The sequence below is a fragment of the Falco cherrug genome, chromosome Z (assembly GCF_023634085.1).
Source record: "Falco cherrug isolate bFalChe1 chromosome Z, bFalChe1.pri, whole genome shotgun sequence".
NCBI lineage: Eukaryota > Metazoa > Chordata > Aves > Falconiformes > Falconidae > Falco > Falco cherrug.
This window is the reverse complement of record NC_073720.1, coordinates 64325284-64341124: the sequence shown is the minus strand read 5'-3', so window position 1 is coordinate 64341124 and position 15841 is coordinate 64325284. Positions and strand designations below refer to the sequence as shown.

The 15841-nt window shown below is 41.7% G+C and overlaps 1 protein-coding gene across 6 annotated transcripts in view; it reads right to left on the bottom strand.

Annotated features, from left to right (window-relative positions):
* Positions 1-7834: 7834 nt before the first annotated feature.
* Positions 7835-15841, bottom strand: part of ZNF608 (zinc finger protein 608) — an 86509-nt gene continuing 78502 nt past the window's right edge. For 4 of the 6 annotated variants that reach the window (XM_055699542.1, XM_055699545.1, XM_055699544.1 and 1 more), the window contains 5 exons: positions 14090-14507; positions 13356-13528; positions 12272-12425; positions 10940-10999; positions 7835-9923 (listed from right to left, as the gene is read on the bottom strand). In XM_055699542.1, the coding sequence (XP_055555517.1) occupies positions 9787-9923; positions 10940-10999; positions 12272-12425; positions 13356-13528; positions 14090-14507 (942 nt within the window). In that variant the 3' untranslated portion in view covers positions 7835-9786. Of the gene's footprint in view, positions 11000-12271; positions 12426-13355; positions 13529-14089; positions 14508-15841 lie in introns of all 6 variants that reach the window. The other 2 variants (XM_027811056.2, XM_005443179.3) reach the window with 2 other exon arrangements.

Here is a 15841-nt window from a genome sequence, read left to right as displayed (position 1 = left end):
GCCCTTAGCTATCATGATAAAACCTTCTCCCGAAACCAGTATCATGTGTTTGCTTTACAGATTTCATAGAGAGATTTTCAATTCTCATCCTACTGATCATTGTGTACTAGTCAAATGAGCTTTAGTGTGAGTCAGAGGGGTAATCATATTATTGATAAATGTCTTCTTGAAAAGTGACTGCTTTTAAAATTTGTTTTCCTTTGGATCTGCTACCAGATGCCGCCAAGAATCTAAATTAGTTTTGCCCTTTTGAAGAAAAAGAAAAAAAAAATATTGTCACAGTTGAATTCCTGGAAGTTTATTTTTATTTTTCAAATGAAAAAGGAAAAAGTAAAAAAACAACACCGAAACTCCCCAAAAGAATAAAACATTACTAAATATATGTGAATAACTGTGGCAGTTAATGTGAAAGTCCAGTACTAATTTTGAACTTACGAACATGAAATACTTGTGAACTTATGTACTTATGAAATTAGTAAATACTGCATCCTGAAGATTCAGCTGAGACCTCATCTGAGCTGCATGCTGAAGTGCTAATGTCTAAAAATATAGCACCCAAACCCGAAGCATCTAGTAAGGTTGAAACTATCATGTCCCATGATGGAAACATCCTTCTTACAGAGGAAAACACTCCAGAGAGCTTCTTAAACATGTCAGCCAATTAATGAAGAGATGTGGGTCCCTTGTACTGGTGGCTAGTAATCTAATACTGCCATTTAATGGGCCCCAAAAGAATGCAGGGATTCATTTGCTTAATGACAACAAACAATGAAAGAGAACAGGACCAAAGGTTTCAACTCATTGCCATGACAGGAAGTGTAAATGGAGACACTCACTTCGCGTTTGCCACATGTGGTCTCCTGGCTGATAGTTTCCTACTCTGCAATGAAGTCCTCTTTCTCTGTAGAAGAGGGACTCCTGCCTTCACATGGCAGGCAGAAAAGACTGGTTCTTGGTGTACGTTGGAAGCAAGTGAAATAATGTTCCCTTGGGGCAGGGGAGTTGCACGTTAGTACTGGGTCAGGTGTAGTGCCTTCTAAAGACAAAGCTGCCAAGGCCATGCTTGAGCTTTAAGGCTACCTCGTGCTTTATCCTGTCTCATCTTCTGTAAATTGCTCCAGTGTAATAAGATAACTCTCACTGCTCTTTGGATCGCAAACACCCTGTCTCTTGATGCTGCAGACCTGTGCCACCGAAGAAAGCAGAGCATACCGAGGTGGCAGCTGATAAGCCAGCAGCATGTGAGCCTGCAGCAGGCACCCAAGTGCTTCAGGACAGTCAGATCTGCTCCAAGGGCATCTACTCATGTTAGATGAATAAAGAAAACCTGCCTATCTGGTGACAGAGCTTTCTTCACTAGGAGCCATTGCAGTTCCTAGTATGAGTGTTCAGGGACTCACCTGCGCTTAGTGACTCAGACTTTGCCACTGTTCCTTGTGCTGCTTGGGTGACCTTACTGGACTCATGAGGCTCCAGATCCCTGTATTTCAGTACAGAGCTCAGCGCCGGAGTCCTTAGAACAGACTCAACTTAAGTTTCCAGTCAAGAAAGCCTCCTATCCTCCCTCCCCACCAGGGCCAGCTTTAAACCATTCCCTCCACTTCCCGTACACTTCTTGAATGATTTGCCAGGCCCACGCTCTGACACATACATCCTGGTCCTCTTTACAAAACCAAAATTTTAGTGTATCCACAACTTAGGAGAATTAACCCTTTTATAAGCAGGACAGGGTTTTAAAGCTTGTGACCTAATGCCAGGTGCAGAAATAAAACTCCAAAGCTGAGTATTCATGAGTACCCTTGAGAGCTATTTTATTGCTAGTGGGCTACAAAAGAAACCCCTAAGCAAATCAATACCAAGTCATACATATAGCATTTATCTGTGACCCTCTAACAAAAGAGAGTGAATACATGGGCATCTGAGAGAGACTTACGTGTGCATGTACTCAAGGAAGAAGTAAGGAGCTATACCGAATACAATTACTGCTGTGCCTCAAGGGACCAAACACTTTTCTGAATTGCAGAAGCAAAACCCACCTAAGCCTAATGAGAGGTGCTCTCATAAAAAAAGGTGGACTTTACCTTGCTATTTTTAGTGTATTCTTTCTATAGTAGTTTCTTCTGCATCTTGGTTCTTTAGGGAAGTAGCTCCAAAAATAGGGACAGATAAAAGGGAAAATTGTCAGCTCGTTTCAGCAAAGCTACAAGCCATTTACAGAGGCTGATGGTTTGGCAAATTCTCTGTTCAAGGAAGCCAGCCTTTTTCCACATAGCAAGACCATGAATTAGCACCACAGATACTTGTGGAAAAGCTTGGTATTAAATTGTTATGTTCCAATGTATGACATGGACAGACATATTGTGTCATTGACATTTTAATGACCTTTTCTGTCTGGAGCGATGCTTAAAAATCAGTGGCTTGATGAGGCTCATCACTGCAAACACTTAAACTGACTTACTGACGGAGCTGGGGGAAGGTGAGGACAAAAGATTATAAAAGCCTTGCTCTGGCAAGTGTAAGCAATGGAAAAGCAGAAACTTCTGCTGTCCCTGCGGTCCATCTAGCCCTTGATCTGGTTCCTCCCACTCTCTTCTGGGGAACACAGAGCCCCAAAGGAAGGAGGCAGTCATGTTTCTGAAGCAGCCAGCAGAGCTGACCACTGCTGAATACAGAGCTTATTAAGGACTGTGCTGGGTTTGGCTGGAACAGAGCAGTCTTCTTCACAGTACCTGATATGAGGCTGTTTTGGATTTGTGCTGGAAATAGAGCTGATAATTCAGGGATGATTCAGTTACTGCTGAGCAGTGCTTGCACAGAGCCAAGGCCTTTTCTGCTTCTCACACCACCCCACCAGCGAGTGGGCTGGGGGGCACAAGAAGTTGGGAGGGGGCACAGCCAGGACAGCTGACCCCAGCTGACCAGAGGGACATTCCATACCATATGGCGTCATGCTCAGCATATAAAGCTGGGGGAAGAAGAAGGAAGGGGGGGCGGGGAGATGTTTGGAGTGATGGTGTTTGTCTTCCCAAGGAACTGTTAGGCATGACGGAGCCCTGCTTTGCTAGGGATGGCTGAGCACCTGCCTGCCCATGGGAAGCATGAATGAATTCATTGAAGGGTTTGCTCTGCTTGCGTGCTCAGCTTTTGCTTTACCTGTTAAACTGTCCTTATTTCAACCCATGAGTTTTCTCGCCTTCACTCTTCTGATTCTCTCCCCCATCCTGCTGAGGGGGAGCGAGCAAGCAGCTGTGTGGGGTTTAGGTGCCAGCTGGGGTTAAACCACAACAGTCCTTTCTGGTGCCCAGCGTGGGGCACAAAGGGATCAAGATAATGACAGGTTCCACTGGAATGTATTAGGTCGAATTTATAGCTGTTATTGCTGCTTAGCTATTAATGGGCAAGTTTCTGTGCTTGCCACGGGGTTTGCTTGCCTCACTGTATATTAGAGTCTAGTGCTTGTTAGTGGCTGCTTCTTGCTTTCGCTGCTTGCTGTACTGCTGATCATCTCACTGTGCTGTGCCCAGGAACATGCTGGTAACAGCCATGGCGATGCGCCGGGGCTGGCAGGTGGCCAGGGCATGGCTGCTGTGTCTGCGCTGCTGTGCTGGACAGGCTGGAACTCCAGTGTGAACTTGAGTCGAGGGGAGGCTGACCTGTGGATGAGTCCATGTGGGAGCAGGACACCCTGAAGCATCTGTGGCCATGAATAAATTCATGTCAGAGCAGGTATATCTTGAAGTGTCTGTGGCCATGCTTATGTCTGTGCTGCAGCAGACATACGTTTGAAGGAATCCTGGCCCAAGGACAAGTCCACGCTGGAAAAGTTCCACCTCGAAACATCTGTGGCTGTGGATATCCATGCTGCAGCAGATACACCTTGAAGCATCAGTGGCTATGCATGAGGTCATGATGGAGCACCTCAAAATATGTGGCCATGGATAAGCTCACGACAGAACAGGTACAGCCCAGGAGGGACTGCAGCCAGGGGTAAGACCACATTGGAGCATGTTTACTTCTGAAGGGACTGTGACTGTGGGTAAGGCCACGCCAGAGCAGGTCTGTCTCTGAAGGCATTGTGGCCCATGGGTAAGGCCACACTGGAACAGGGGCACCTCAAAGCAGCTGTGGCTGTGGGTAAGTCTATGCCGCAGCAGGTGTCCCCCTGGAGAGACTGTGGCTCACAGATAAGGCTCTACCTGGAGTAGGTACAACCCTAAGGGACTGCAGTCTGTGGATACGTCCAAGCTGGAGCAGGGGCAAGGGGAGGAAGTCACTGCCACATTAAACCCTATGGCCTGGTCCAAAGGGACCAGGGGTGGAGATTGTAATGGAAATACTTTTAATTGTTGCAACAACGATTTGGTTTGCATGTTATAGGAATTACTATAGCAGGAACTACCTCAACCAGTGGAGAACAAGCCTTACAACAAGCAATGAGAGTGCAGCAGCAACCCGACCTGAGCTGGCTTTGGTGCCCAGTAACTTCACGCAACATACCACCTCTCCTGTTCTGAATGACCACCATAACAGATGGAACACAAAGCCATGGACTAAATTAATTCAGTGGATATTTATGTTTCTGGAGATTTTACGGGCATTTTATGGACATTTTGCAGGAGTGGTTCATAGACTATGGGAATTATTTCTGTGTATTATATCAAAGGATGGGAAGGCAGGTGGCCTTAATGAGGATGTATTGGATAGTGTGATACCTAAGCACGATGCAAATGGTATGGAATTAGGGGTGGAAAATGTGCTGGGTTTGGCTGGGACAGAGTTAGTCTTCTTCACAGTACCTGGTATGGGGCTGTGTTTTGGATTTGTGCTGGAAACAGGGTTGATAATTTAGGGACATTTTCGTTATTAGTGTTATTTTCACATATAAAACTGGGGGAAATAGAAGGCAGCGGGGGATGTTCGGAGTGATGGTATTTGTCTTTCCAAGTAACTGTTAGGCATGATGTATCTCTGCTTTCCTGGAGGTGGCTGGACACCTGCCTGCCAATGTGAATCATAAGAATCATAGAACGGTTTGGGTTGGAAGAGACCTTAAAGATCTCCTAGTTCCAGTCCCCCCGCCATGGGCAGGGACACCTTCCACCAAACCAGGTTGCTCAAAGCCCCATCCAGCCTGGCCTTGAACACTGCCAGGGATGGGGCACCCACAGCTTCTCCGGGCAGCCTGCTCCAGCACCTCACCAGCCTCACAGTGAAGAATTTCTTGTGAAGTAGTGAATGAATGCCCTGTTTTGCTTTGCTTGCATGTCAGCTTTTGCTTTACCTGTTACACTTTCTTTATCTCAGCCTATGAGTTTTCTCACTTTTAGGTTTGCGATTCTCTCCTGAAATGGAGTACTGGACCTCTGAGCAGGGGTGTGGGAGGCTCCATGGGAGGCTGGCCAGGGCCAGTAAGGGCCCTCAGGGTTCTGGAAACCATGAAGAGAACTGCAGTCATTTATTCCACCTGTCAAGACTATGTTTTAAAATTAGTCTCCTGTATTACAGGTTTAAACAGGCTTTCAGAGAATCTTTGCTTCCTGACTTAGTTAAGCAAGCATTGCCGCACCATTCAGTTTCATGAAGAAATCCTGCAGCATTAAGTAACGACTGTATGTCTCCAGTTCCCTCTGATACAAGGCAACACAGCCTCAGACTTCTTCTGTGGGCTTAGTATCATTCCCAATTTTGAGGCATTAGATGGTTTCAAAATACCTTTTAAAACTGTAACAGTTTTTGCCAGTTATCTTAAGCTTCTTGTTAATGATGGTGAGCTCTAGCTACTCATGACATCTTGTGCTATCATCTGTGAGATGCTATAGCTATTATTCAGAGAAACTATAAATATGAACTATGTCATATGAATCTGAAGCGAGAAATGTTCTCTGTCCCAAACACTTTAGGCTGTAGAGAGACAAGACACATTAACAGCGTAAGATACAAAAAAACCCACAGGTCAAAAGAGGGTGATAGAAGAAAGACAGAACTATCAAGGCCTGAGACCACAAATGTACGCAGAAGGGTTTTAGCTACACAGAGTGAGTTTTGGTATCACATGAGTGTAAGAGGGTTTCTTAAGTAGGCAAGTAGGGTAGAGGAGGGAAGAGGCGAGACACTATGGCAAGCAAACATTAGAGTGAGATTCTGATTCAGAAAGATGAGGACAGTACATTTCTGAGTGGTGACAAAGACAGTGACAAGACTGTGATGCCAGAAGGAATGACAAATTAGATTCCCTAAAATCCAGGGTGAAGAGCTGCAGAACGGTACTGTGGTATTCTTTGCTATCAACAGTCTATCAGTTTTTGTGCTATCAACAGTCCCTGGTGTGTTCTAGGATGGATTTGGGGGTTCTCTACATTTATGTCCTTTGGCAGTACTTGTTCTGCCAGCACTTGTCAAGAGTGTCAAGTGGGACTACTGACCCAATAGTTAAGCCCAACCAATGCACCTTTCAGAAGCAAGGCAGGGATGGCACAGCATGGAATTAGCTCTGTGAGTTCTCAGGTGTTCCCCAAGGCCATCAGGGAATCGAAAATTACAAAACTGCAGAAATGTTACTCCCAGCCCCAAAACTCACCAGCTGTAGTCTAGCCTTGGTAGCCAGCCAACTCAGTTAGGCCCCTGTCCTGTTTCAGGCAGGGTGTTGATCTCTCTTCCTAGGTAACAAGTGACAGGGTAAGAGGCAATGCCCTCAAGTTGTGCCAGGAGAGGTTTAGATTGGGTATTAGGAAAAATTTCAGCAGAAGGGTTGTCATACATCAGAATAGGCTGCCCAGAGAAGTGGTTGAGCCACCATCCCTGGATGTGGAGATGTGGCACTTCAGCACATTGTACTCGTGGACTTGGCAGTGCTAGTTAAATGGTTGGACTCCATGATTTTAAAGGTCTTTTCCAACATGAACTGGATTCTATGATTGCTAAAGAAAACCTCACATCCCTTTTCTCCTGGTGCAAGCACCACAGGCAGCAGCTCCCTAGCTGGGTTTTTTGGGTCTGTGAGATGGGCTTCCACAGACAGATCTTTCATTTCTCTAGCTGCATTCCATGGACAGGCTAGAAAGCCAAAGAACTAAGTGCAATGCATAAGCCCTGCTTCACCTTTGCAAGACATCCAGCAACATCTGGATGAAAGATAGGCGCAGGGTCACCAATTGCTGCTGCTGTTTTGAGCAGAGAGGTAGAAACATCACCTGGGGGTAACAAAAGTACAAGCCCTTCTTGTGGAAAACAGGCTGCAAATACATCTGCATCATGCTGCTTCAGCTGCTCCTTCCCAGCAACAAGCCCCTGCAGCTCTTAGTTCCCAGGTTTGAAAATTGTCTTCCTTGTATTACTGCTTCAAGTGGCTCATCCTTTGGATGCCCACACAGTGGTGAAATGACCATAGCAGCTGCATGTCAGTGCTCAGGCATGTGGGTGGATACCTTTTGGCTTTGGGGAGTTGAACCAGGGAGTTGTGCTCACTGTTGCGCAGCCTTTAAGGAGGTCAGTGTGGCAAGTATTAAACCAAAAGGAAAGCTATAAAGATAGAGGGAAGACTATACCCTTCAGTGGAGAAAGACAATAAATGGCGATGGATGTTAGCCCCTCTTACAGACTTCAAGGGTATAATAAAGCTATAACATTAATTACAATTTTAATTGTTGCTTACCCTCTATCAATCAGAGTAATTCACTCCAGTTACTTATGACACTCAATCTTAAACCACACTAAATCAAAATCACCAAGAGTGTGAATTTATAAGATCTGTTTTGCTGCAGAAGCATTAACGGTCTCAGCTGAAAAAAAAAAATCAATGATACATTTCAATACAAAACCATCTGAGCCTTTACTATAGAAGTAATAAGGCATTTATTATTTCAAGAGCCCTGCATTCACAATATCCCCTTTCCAAAGAAAACACCCCTTCCTTCCCATTTTTATGAGGCTAATTTGTAGTATGTCACCACTGTGAGACTTCTGAATGTGTTCAGAACAAGACAATAAGAGTAAGCCACAGATGAATGATGTGTAGTAAAAATCAATAAACCTTATAACTAGTCACTAAGGGAACTGATTTTATGCCTATAAAAATAAAACAATTATAGCAATATTAATGGCAGATTCATCATAGTAATATAAAAAGTCCAAGTGTGCTTGTCTGTTGGGAATCTTTAATTCATCCTTCTGTAGTACGTTTTCACAAGGTAGAAGAAGTGGAACCGACTTCAAGAACAAGCTTTAACTTGCAGTAATTCACCCTGTCAAAAAAAAACCAAACAAACACAAACCCAAAAAAACCAGTAAAGCTTAAAGAAACAGTTTTGACAATCAATATAAGTGGGATATGCACGGAAGGACAAAAGTTAAAGCCTCAAAAACCTGACCAGTAAATCTGATTTTTTTTTATGTTATGATTAGTGATTTCACATTACTGTGTACTGTGTTAACCGCACTCTAACAAAACTGGCGGTATAGCCACATAAAATACTTATTTTGTGGTAATGCAGGTTAAGCACAGCAAGGGACTTTTTTTTTTTAATCAAGAGGTCAGCTGTTTTTAGGCGACTGTTGTTGGGGGGGGGTGTGTGTGTGCAATACAGATATAATAGAAATAATTTGCCTATAATTTATAGCACACAGATCTGCTCTAAAACAAGTAATTTAAGTTCTACTAATAGCATCCAAGGTGTTTCTATGGGCCTTTTTCAAGCCTAGCAGGATCAACTGAAAGAGGTCCACTGCCATCTGGCTTGGGCCCTGTATTGCCCACTGGGAGAGGACAACACCACAGGCCCAGCTAGGAGGCACAGGATGGCTGCAGGCACACACCAGTGACTGAGCCTCAGGGAGAACCGCTGGGGACACAGACTAGTAGCTGTGTGATAGCTGCAGCCTCTGCTACCTGTGACACATCTTTCAAGTGGCCCATAGACACTAAGAAAGTACAAAACTGACTTTTTTTCTTTATTCTGATTGCCAATTATTTAAGGCAAGTATAAAAATCAAAGCATTTGATATATGTTTTACATAAAATAAACTAGATTACAGCATAAAACAAGTAACCAGGCAATGGCATTAAAGTCTCTCTTCTAAAACGGGGTATTTGTAAACATTAAAAAAAAGACTGCAGGACTATTCAAGTAATAGAACAATCACAGATGTCTTCTGGTATGCAGGCTATTAGGTTATCTGCCATTCAAGATTATCAAAAAAGACATTTCATTATTCACAGATGCTCATTATCTCCATTTAAAATCTATACATTATATACAACACAGTTTTTGTGGTACTAGAATCCCCATGCCTTCCAAAGGTATATTTTTTTCACAATACACAATTACAATGAAACAGTGAATACAGTAACATTTTACACTGATGCATCTTAATAGGAGCCACCAAATAGACGTCTACATTGTACCAAAGTGTCATCACAGTTAGCCTCTCTGAGAGCTTGTGGGAAATATCAGAAGGGTATGCAAGGTTCAGGCACACTGATACATAACATTATTTACAATTGGAAAGAAAAAAAAAGGAAAAACAAAAAGAAAGAAGAAGAGAAAAGAAACAAACAGCCTTTTGCAGTTAACGCCTTCTAAACATGACAAATACATATCTCCATTTACTGTGTGGTTCGCAACTTAGCAGCAGACCCTGTGTGCGAGCCTTGGTACTGATACAAAAAAAGTAAAGAATATATATATATTTTTATATATATATGTATATATATATATATACGCATATATATATATAAAAACAGAAGTCTAATTACAGCAACATTTGTTACTCTGTGATAAAATCTGCAATTTACAAAAATGAAATGACTGGTTTTTGCCTGCCATTAAGGCATTTCAAATTAACACCATGGAACTGATGTCTGTAATAACGCGCTTCCTCATGTGATCCAGTCACATGACAATGTGTATCTCCAAACTCATCATTCTCTGAAAAGAGAAAGAAGAATGTTTTACTATGCAATATCCCTTCCTACCAGTTTTTTTCTGAAATCTGCACAGTATTCTCTATCTCAAGACAGACAACAAGCCATGTCCTCATCCCTCCCCTGCCAGGAACAACATACTCACAAGTAACCCATGCCAGAATTTATCTTCTGGGTTCTGACACCCTAGCATCCATCAGCTCTTTCAGGGCTAGAAACCCTTCTCACTCAAATAATTCCAGTTAAGACCCTTACATGGCTGCTTGTTTTCAGAGTTAGCTTTCAGAAAGACACCCGTAACCATGGAATGTTACAGTATTATTTAATACATTAAACTCTGAGGCTTAACACAGCAGCAATGAAAGAAACCCTGATGCTAAGGATGCTTTGGGTTTTTCACTTGAGATGGGATCATTATAATACTGAAGAGTTTTTATCGCCTCGAAGAGTAATGATGATGGTTGAAGACTAAATTCAACTGAAAATGTAGTAAATAACCAAGAGGCAAATGTGTGGAACAGGTACGTAACTTAAATACAATGTCCTCTCTAACAGACTCCCAAGCAAATCTCTCTGAAAGCAAAATCAGCAAACCAGGCAGAGCTGCAGAATAGATGAAATCTGAAGTTTTCCTGGTAGCACATGTCTAACTGAACATGAACTTTAAACCCTTTTTTATATAAATGGGTTTATATTTATATAAAAATGTGGATCTTAATAATTTGTTTTATCTTAATACCAATGCTTAAAACATAGTCTATAGAAAATCTCAGAACACAGACTACTTGTTCCTTCTTAAAAATCTGTTAAAGGACACAACTAAGGAAAAAAATGTCACCTTAATGAGAATAAAACTACAATTAACCCAAAGTCCCACATTTTTCTTCATCCTTAAAAACTGTGTCATAAAAGGAACTGCTGACTATCAGGCTATAAAACCTATTTCCTTTCTTCTTTCTATGTTAAGATACATAATTTAAGATTTACTGGCTATTTACCTTCTTTGTGCAGGAAACATACCAGATGCAGACGCCTGCGCAGCCACCTGCTGAGTGGCAACAAGGGCAGCAGAGGTCAATCCTGAGGGAAAGAAGAAAGAAGAAATGTTGATGTGCTTCTGGTTTTAATGGATTTTTGTGCTCAAATAAATGTTAGGAAACATCTCTAAGGCACACAGACAAAAATCCCACCATTAGAAATTGGTTGCCTGAAATAGTTGCGATTTATGCATTGGGGTTTTAACATTGCATAAATCGCAACTATTTCAGGCAATGGTTTTAAGACAGTCTGCCTGTATGATCAATATGCCTCCATACAGTAAACTGAATTGTCCTTGATAGATATTTTACAAGAAAATATAGCATTCCTAGTTATTGTATTCCTTTCCAAATTCTGCACTGCATGATGCTAAGTGGTTTGTACAAGTTCCTGAATAGGAAGCTCAGTAGAAATAATAGGTACCAGGAAACAACAAGAATCAAGTCACAGTGAATTACAGAAACGACATGCCAGCTGCTCAGAATACAATACTTTCATAATAACTTACCATTTTTACAGTTTTCCTACTGAACAAGCAAAATGCATCCCAAAAGGCATACGGAATCACTGAATCAAACTGGGAAATGTCAAGACTTTTACACAGGAAAAATAACTGCTGAGGCACCAAGTGAAGGTAATGAATTAATGTCATTTAGCCACCAGTTGTGATGGCGTGTACTTTGCTGCATGAGAGGAAATATCCTTTTAATTCAGCTAGACTCTAGGGTTAGAGAAAAACAGTCAAAGACTGGTATAAAACCTGGGGACAATGAATTGTATCTTACTGTGCTGCTTTTTCCCTGACTGTAACTTTGGGCCCCGCATTTGCCAAAATACAGTCCTCTTTCAGACAGTCGAATTACAACAAGACCAAACCCTTGTGACTTCAATGCCTTGTACATAAAATATGTTCAGTATAAAAAGCTTTTGTCTTTGCTACACTTCTTCCATTCCTTACACAACCCTAATTATACAAAAAGGAGGTTATTTGGTTTGGGTTTTTTACAGCCTTTCAGCCAGCTGATGCCAGCTTGCAGTAGGAATCAAAACATTCACATGAATGAAAGCCTAACTGGTACATCTTTAATAATGCTCTAACACACAGTTTTGTAAATGCAATTTGGTATTTTCAGGCATGAAGCTATTCGTTTGCTGTTAGTCCATGCCATGAGTTTTCAAGCTTTCTTCCTAAATGTAAAAACACTTCTGATTTAACAAGGGGATCTCTAGTCAAAATGCTTCAAGTAGGCATGATTTCCAATGTAACAAATCCATGTCGCAAGCTAATCCCACCATTGGAAATCTTCTACTCACCTTGAAATGGGTCATATTGTCCAGGTATAAGGGGGTAACCCATTCCAACATGTGTGTGATGGTGTGTATGGAGATGTCGCTGGCTAAAAGGAGAATGACGGTCTCGTTCCCTCTCTGCTTCCCGTTCACGCTCAGCTGCTGATTTTTCCACAGGCTAGTAATAACAAGTGAAAGAAAACTGATGTCAGAATTTTAAAAGGGACAAAATCACAACAAAACCACACTTGCCATAAAACCACACTTGCCATTACCTGGCAACAACCTTTTGAATTCAAATGACAAAGCTGATTTTTTTTCTGAAGAAGTATCTCTACTGGATTATTTGCACTTGATTCTGATCTAAAGCTGGCATATTTAGTTAATGGAAGAATTTCCAATGCACAGACATTTTGAGGCAACACCTTTCATTTACAAAATTGGAGCCACCATGATGACTTCTAGTTTTGGGCTCCCTGAAGCTTGCATGACTTGCCAATGCCTGAACAACTTAGCTGAACTACTGAAAGCTGATGTAAACGAATCCTCAGCCCTCTAATGCACTCTGGCAATCAAGCCTGCCTAAATAGCAAGAAAGGCTTTTTAAAAACAGAATCAAAGTCAGTGACTTGCTCAAAATTAATACTAGCACCAACATATGAATGTAAAATAACAGTATTTGCTCCAATGTGGAAATCTTTAGAAATGGGGGCTGCTGATCCACTAATTTGGAATATGTGGCTTCTTGGCAAATACAGGGAGGGGATAATACCAAATCCCACAGTCCAATTCCTCATTTTGTTATCTGTTTCCAAACAGGAGCTTCCTGTTTAACTGCAATAAACTGTGCACCAGGAGGTATCTCTGAAATCTATGTTTCTGTAAGTCCATTCAAGATTGCAAGACCGAGCACAGAACTGTGTTACATGTGTCACTTCCCGTTTACGTCATGGAAGCATCCTGACTATAAAGTGCTTTTATTTTAAGGAGTATTGTAAAGAAGGACTGTGCATTTAGAGCTTGATGCCAGACTGTGTGCTTTTTAGAATGGTGTTCTCTACCCCTCCCTATATATACCACTGTTCAGTAGCAAGAGATGAAGCCTTACAACAGGGGACTTGCTGCGATACTGGTTGGCATGCTGCTGGAGCAAATCCAGTGCTTTGGACTCAGTGGTTGATTTCACATTGATGCTCGGGCTGGTATTGACTTTCTCTGCCTCTTCTCTCCCTGACACCTTCCCATAAACTGGATAGTGAAATCCTGGAGAGAGATAGGCCCCTGCAGGTAAACAATAAATATCACATCAAGTTACTGTTTTTACATTTTGGTTATATCAAGGTGGAAGGATGAGATGCCAGGACAGAGGATAACATAAAAAAATGGATCACATGACTATCAAACAGCATCTTTGCTCTTCAATTTCTTCACCTAATTTACCCTGATGAATGGAGGTTGTAAAGAGGGTTGAGCTGATAGCCATTTCAGACATTTATGGGTCCTCTTTAAGTGAAAGGAATAGTAACCATAATGGTTCTGACAGTAAGTGCTTAGAATATTTTTATAGGCAATAAACTATCTGTCAGTCTAACAGCAATAGCAGACTGTCAAGGGTTGAGAAAACTGTAGCTGGGAACTGTAACAGTTCATAAAAGGAACATCTTGTATTAAATCAGTTTCATCTACAGAACTTTCCCTAGTGGAAGCACAAGCAAAACAAATGTCACCCATGAAGCTTCTAATTTACCCTAGCTACTAACAGAGATATTAAAATGCAGGCTTTACTGCAATTTCAGGGTGTAAATCTTAACTAGCATGCAAGGCAAATTTCAGAATACATACCAGGATAGCTGTGCATTAGGACAGGAGAGACTGCGCGATAGGCTGGATGGTTGGGATCATACATCTGTGGATAAGGATAAGCATGCAAGTACTGGATATAGGACTGATGCTGACTCATTGGTGAGGAAACTGCTACTCTAGCACCCCGAGAGTCCTTCCAATTTACAGGAGTCTTTCGATCATCATTTTTTATCTTGCCTTCATCCACTGATTGAGAATCAGAACGCTTGACCTCTTTAGGCTCCTCTTTAATGCTTGCTAATGAGACAGGAAGGTTAGGCAGGGAACTTTCCTTGTTAGGTGTTTTTCTAGGGCTGTCTTCTTTTAACTTTTTCTCACGATCAAGTTCTTCTGATTTCTGCTGATCAAGATATTTAGGCTGATAGACATAATGATGCCATGTTCGGGAATCTGGATCCTAATATGGAGGGGGGGAAAAAAATTGTTCTCAACTGAAATGTTGAAATAAGGTAATTATTGATATTTCAAATACTTCAATTAATGTATTTTTAATAGCATATCCCTACTACATAGAGGAGAGGTTTGCTTGCTACAGAGTGCCTAGAGCTCAAAGTCAAACCAATATTCTCATGAAGGAGCAAGAGGCTATTATCAAAGTTTAATTCAATTGCTTCATCTTATATCCTTCTTCATGCCTTTAACTAGTTTAATCATGAAATACATATGCATTGAATCAAAGTTCTGAGACCATGCTATTCATAAAACATTTTAATTAAAGCCCACAGAGCGATTTTCCCACTAGAGAGCAAAAAATATCTGTGAACCACAAATTAAAGCTGGCTAATGATATGTCAGAGCACTTAGATTACCTGGAACAATGAACCTGAAAAACTGATCTAGCTGGGAAGACGCTAATGCTGCCTCTGGTATCACAAACATTCAGGAATCAGTGAAGCCAGACATCAAGGCAAACCTCTTCAGCTGACAGTCTTATTTCAAGTTTGTAAAATTACACATGGATAAGTATTTACAGGATCAGGACCTCATGGTTTAAAGAACATGTACACGATATCATAAATACATTTTTGCATAATATATTACATAGACCAGTTTATAAACATGTTACAGATTTAGTTAGGTTAGTTCTTTACAAGGCCACACCAAACCAGTACTGAGCAGTAACAGGAAGACTTTCTTCTCTAATAGAGGATATGCAAGAGCTAATTGTAAACATTATCTCCAGTTGATATACACATTTATGGTATAAGTAACAGAAACATAAGCACACAACTAGACACTTGGACAGTCTGGTTCAAATACTGATTTGAATCAGCAGAAATCTCCTACCCAGAGCTGTACCATCCCACTTCCTTTAGAGCTCCCTAACTCCCACTCACCTGACCCCACCGTATCTTGAAAGACAGCCCATAAGGGTGAAGTGTGGGATGTACGGTACACCAGAACATGAAAGCATCAAGCATTGAGGCTCCAGTTCAGAGCACGGAGACAGTTGCATTGCCTTGAATGAAGGCAATGTGACATCTAGGAAGGTCAGCATGAAGCCACTGGATGAAATTCTGGTTCCACTGAAGTCAATGGCAAAACTATCACTGACTTCAATGAAGAGAGGATTTCATCCATTGTGTAGGTCTGTAGGGGCTTGAGGTTGGTTGAGGAGAGAAGGGGAACTTAACTGCTTCAAAAAGGTCACCTTGGGTTAAGATAAAGAGCTGAGTTTCAAGCCAACTCTTCAAAGAACCAGCTCACCCATCTTTAGTAAATGCCAACTGT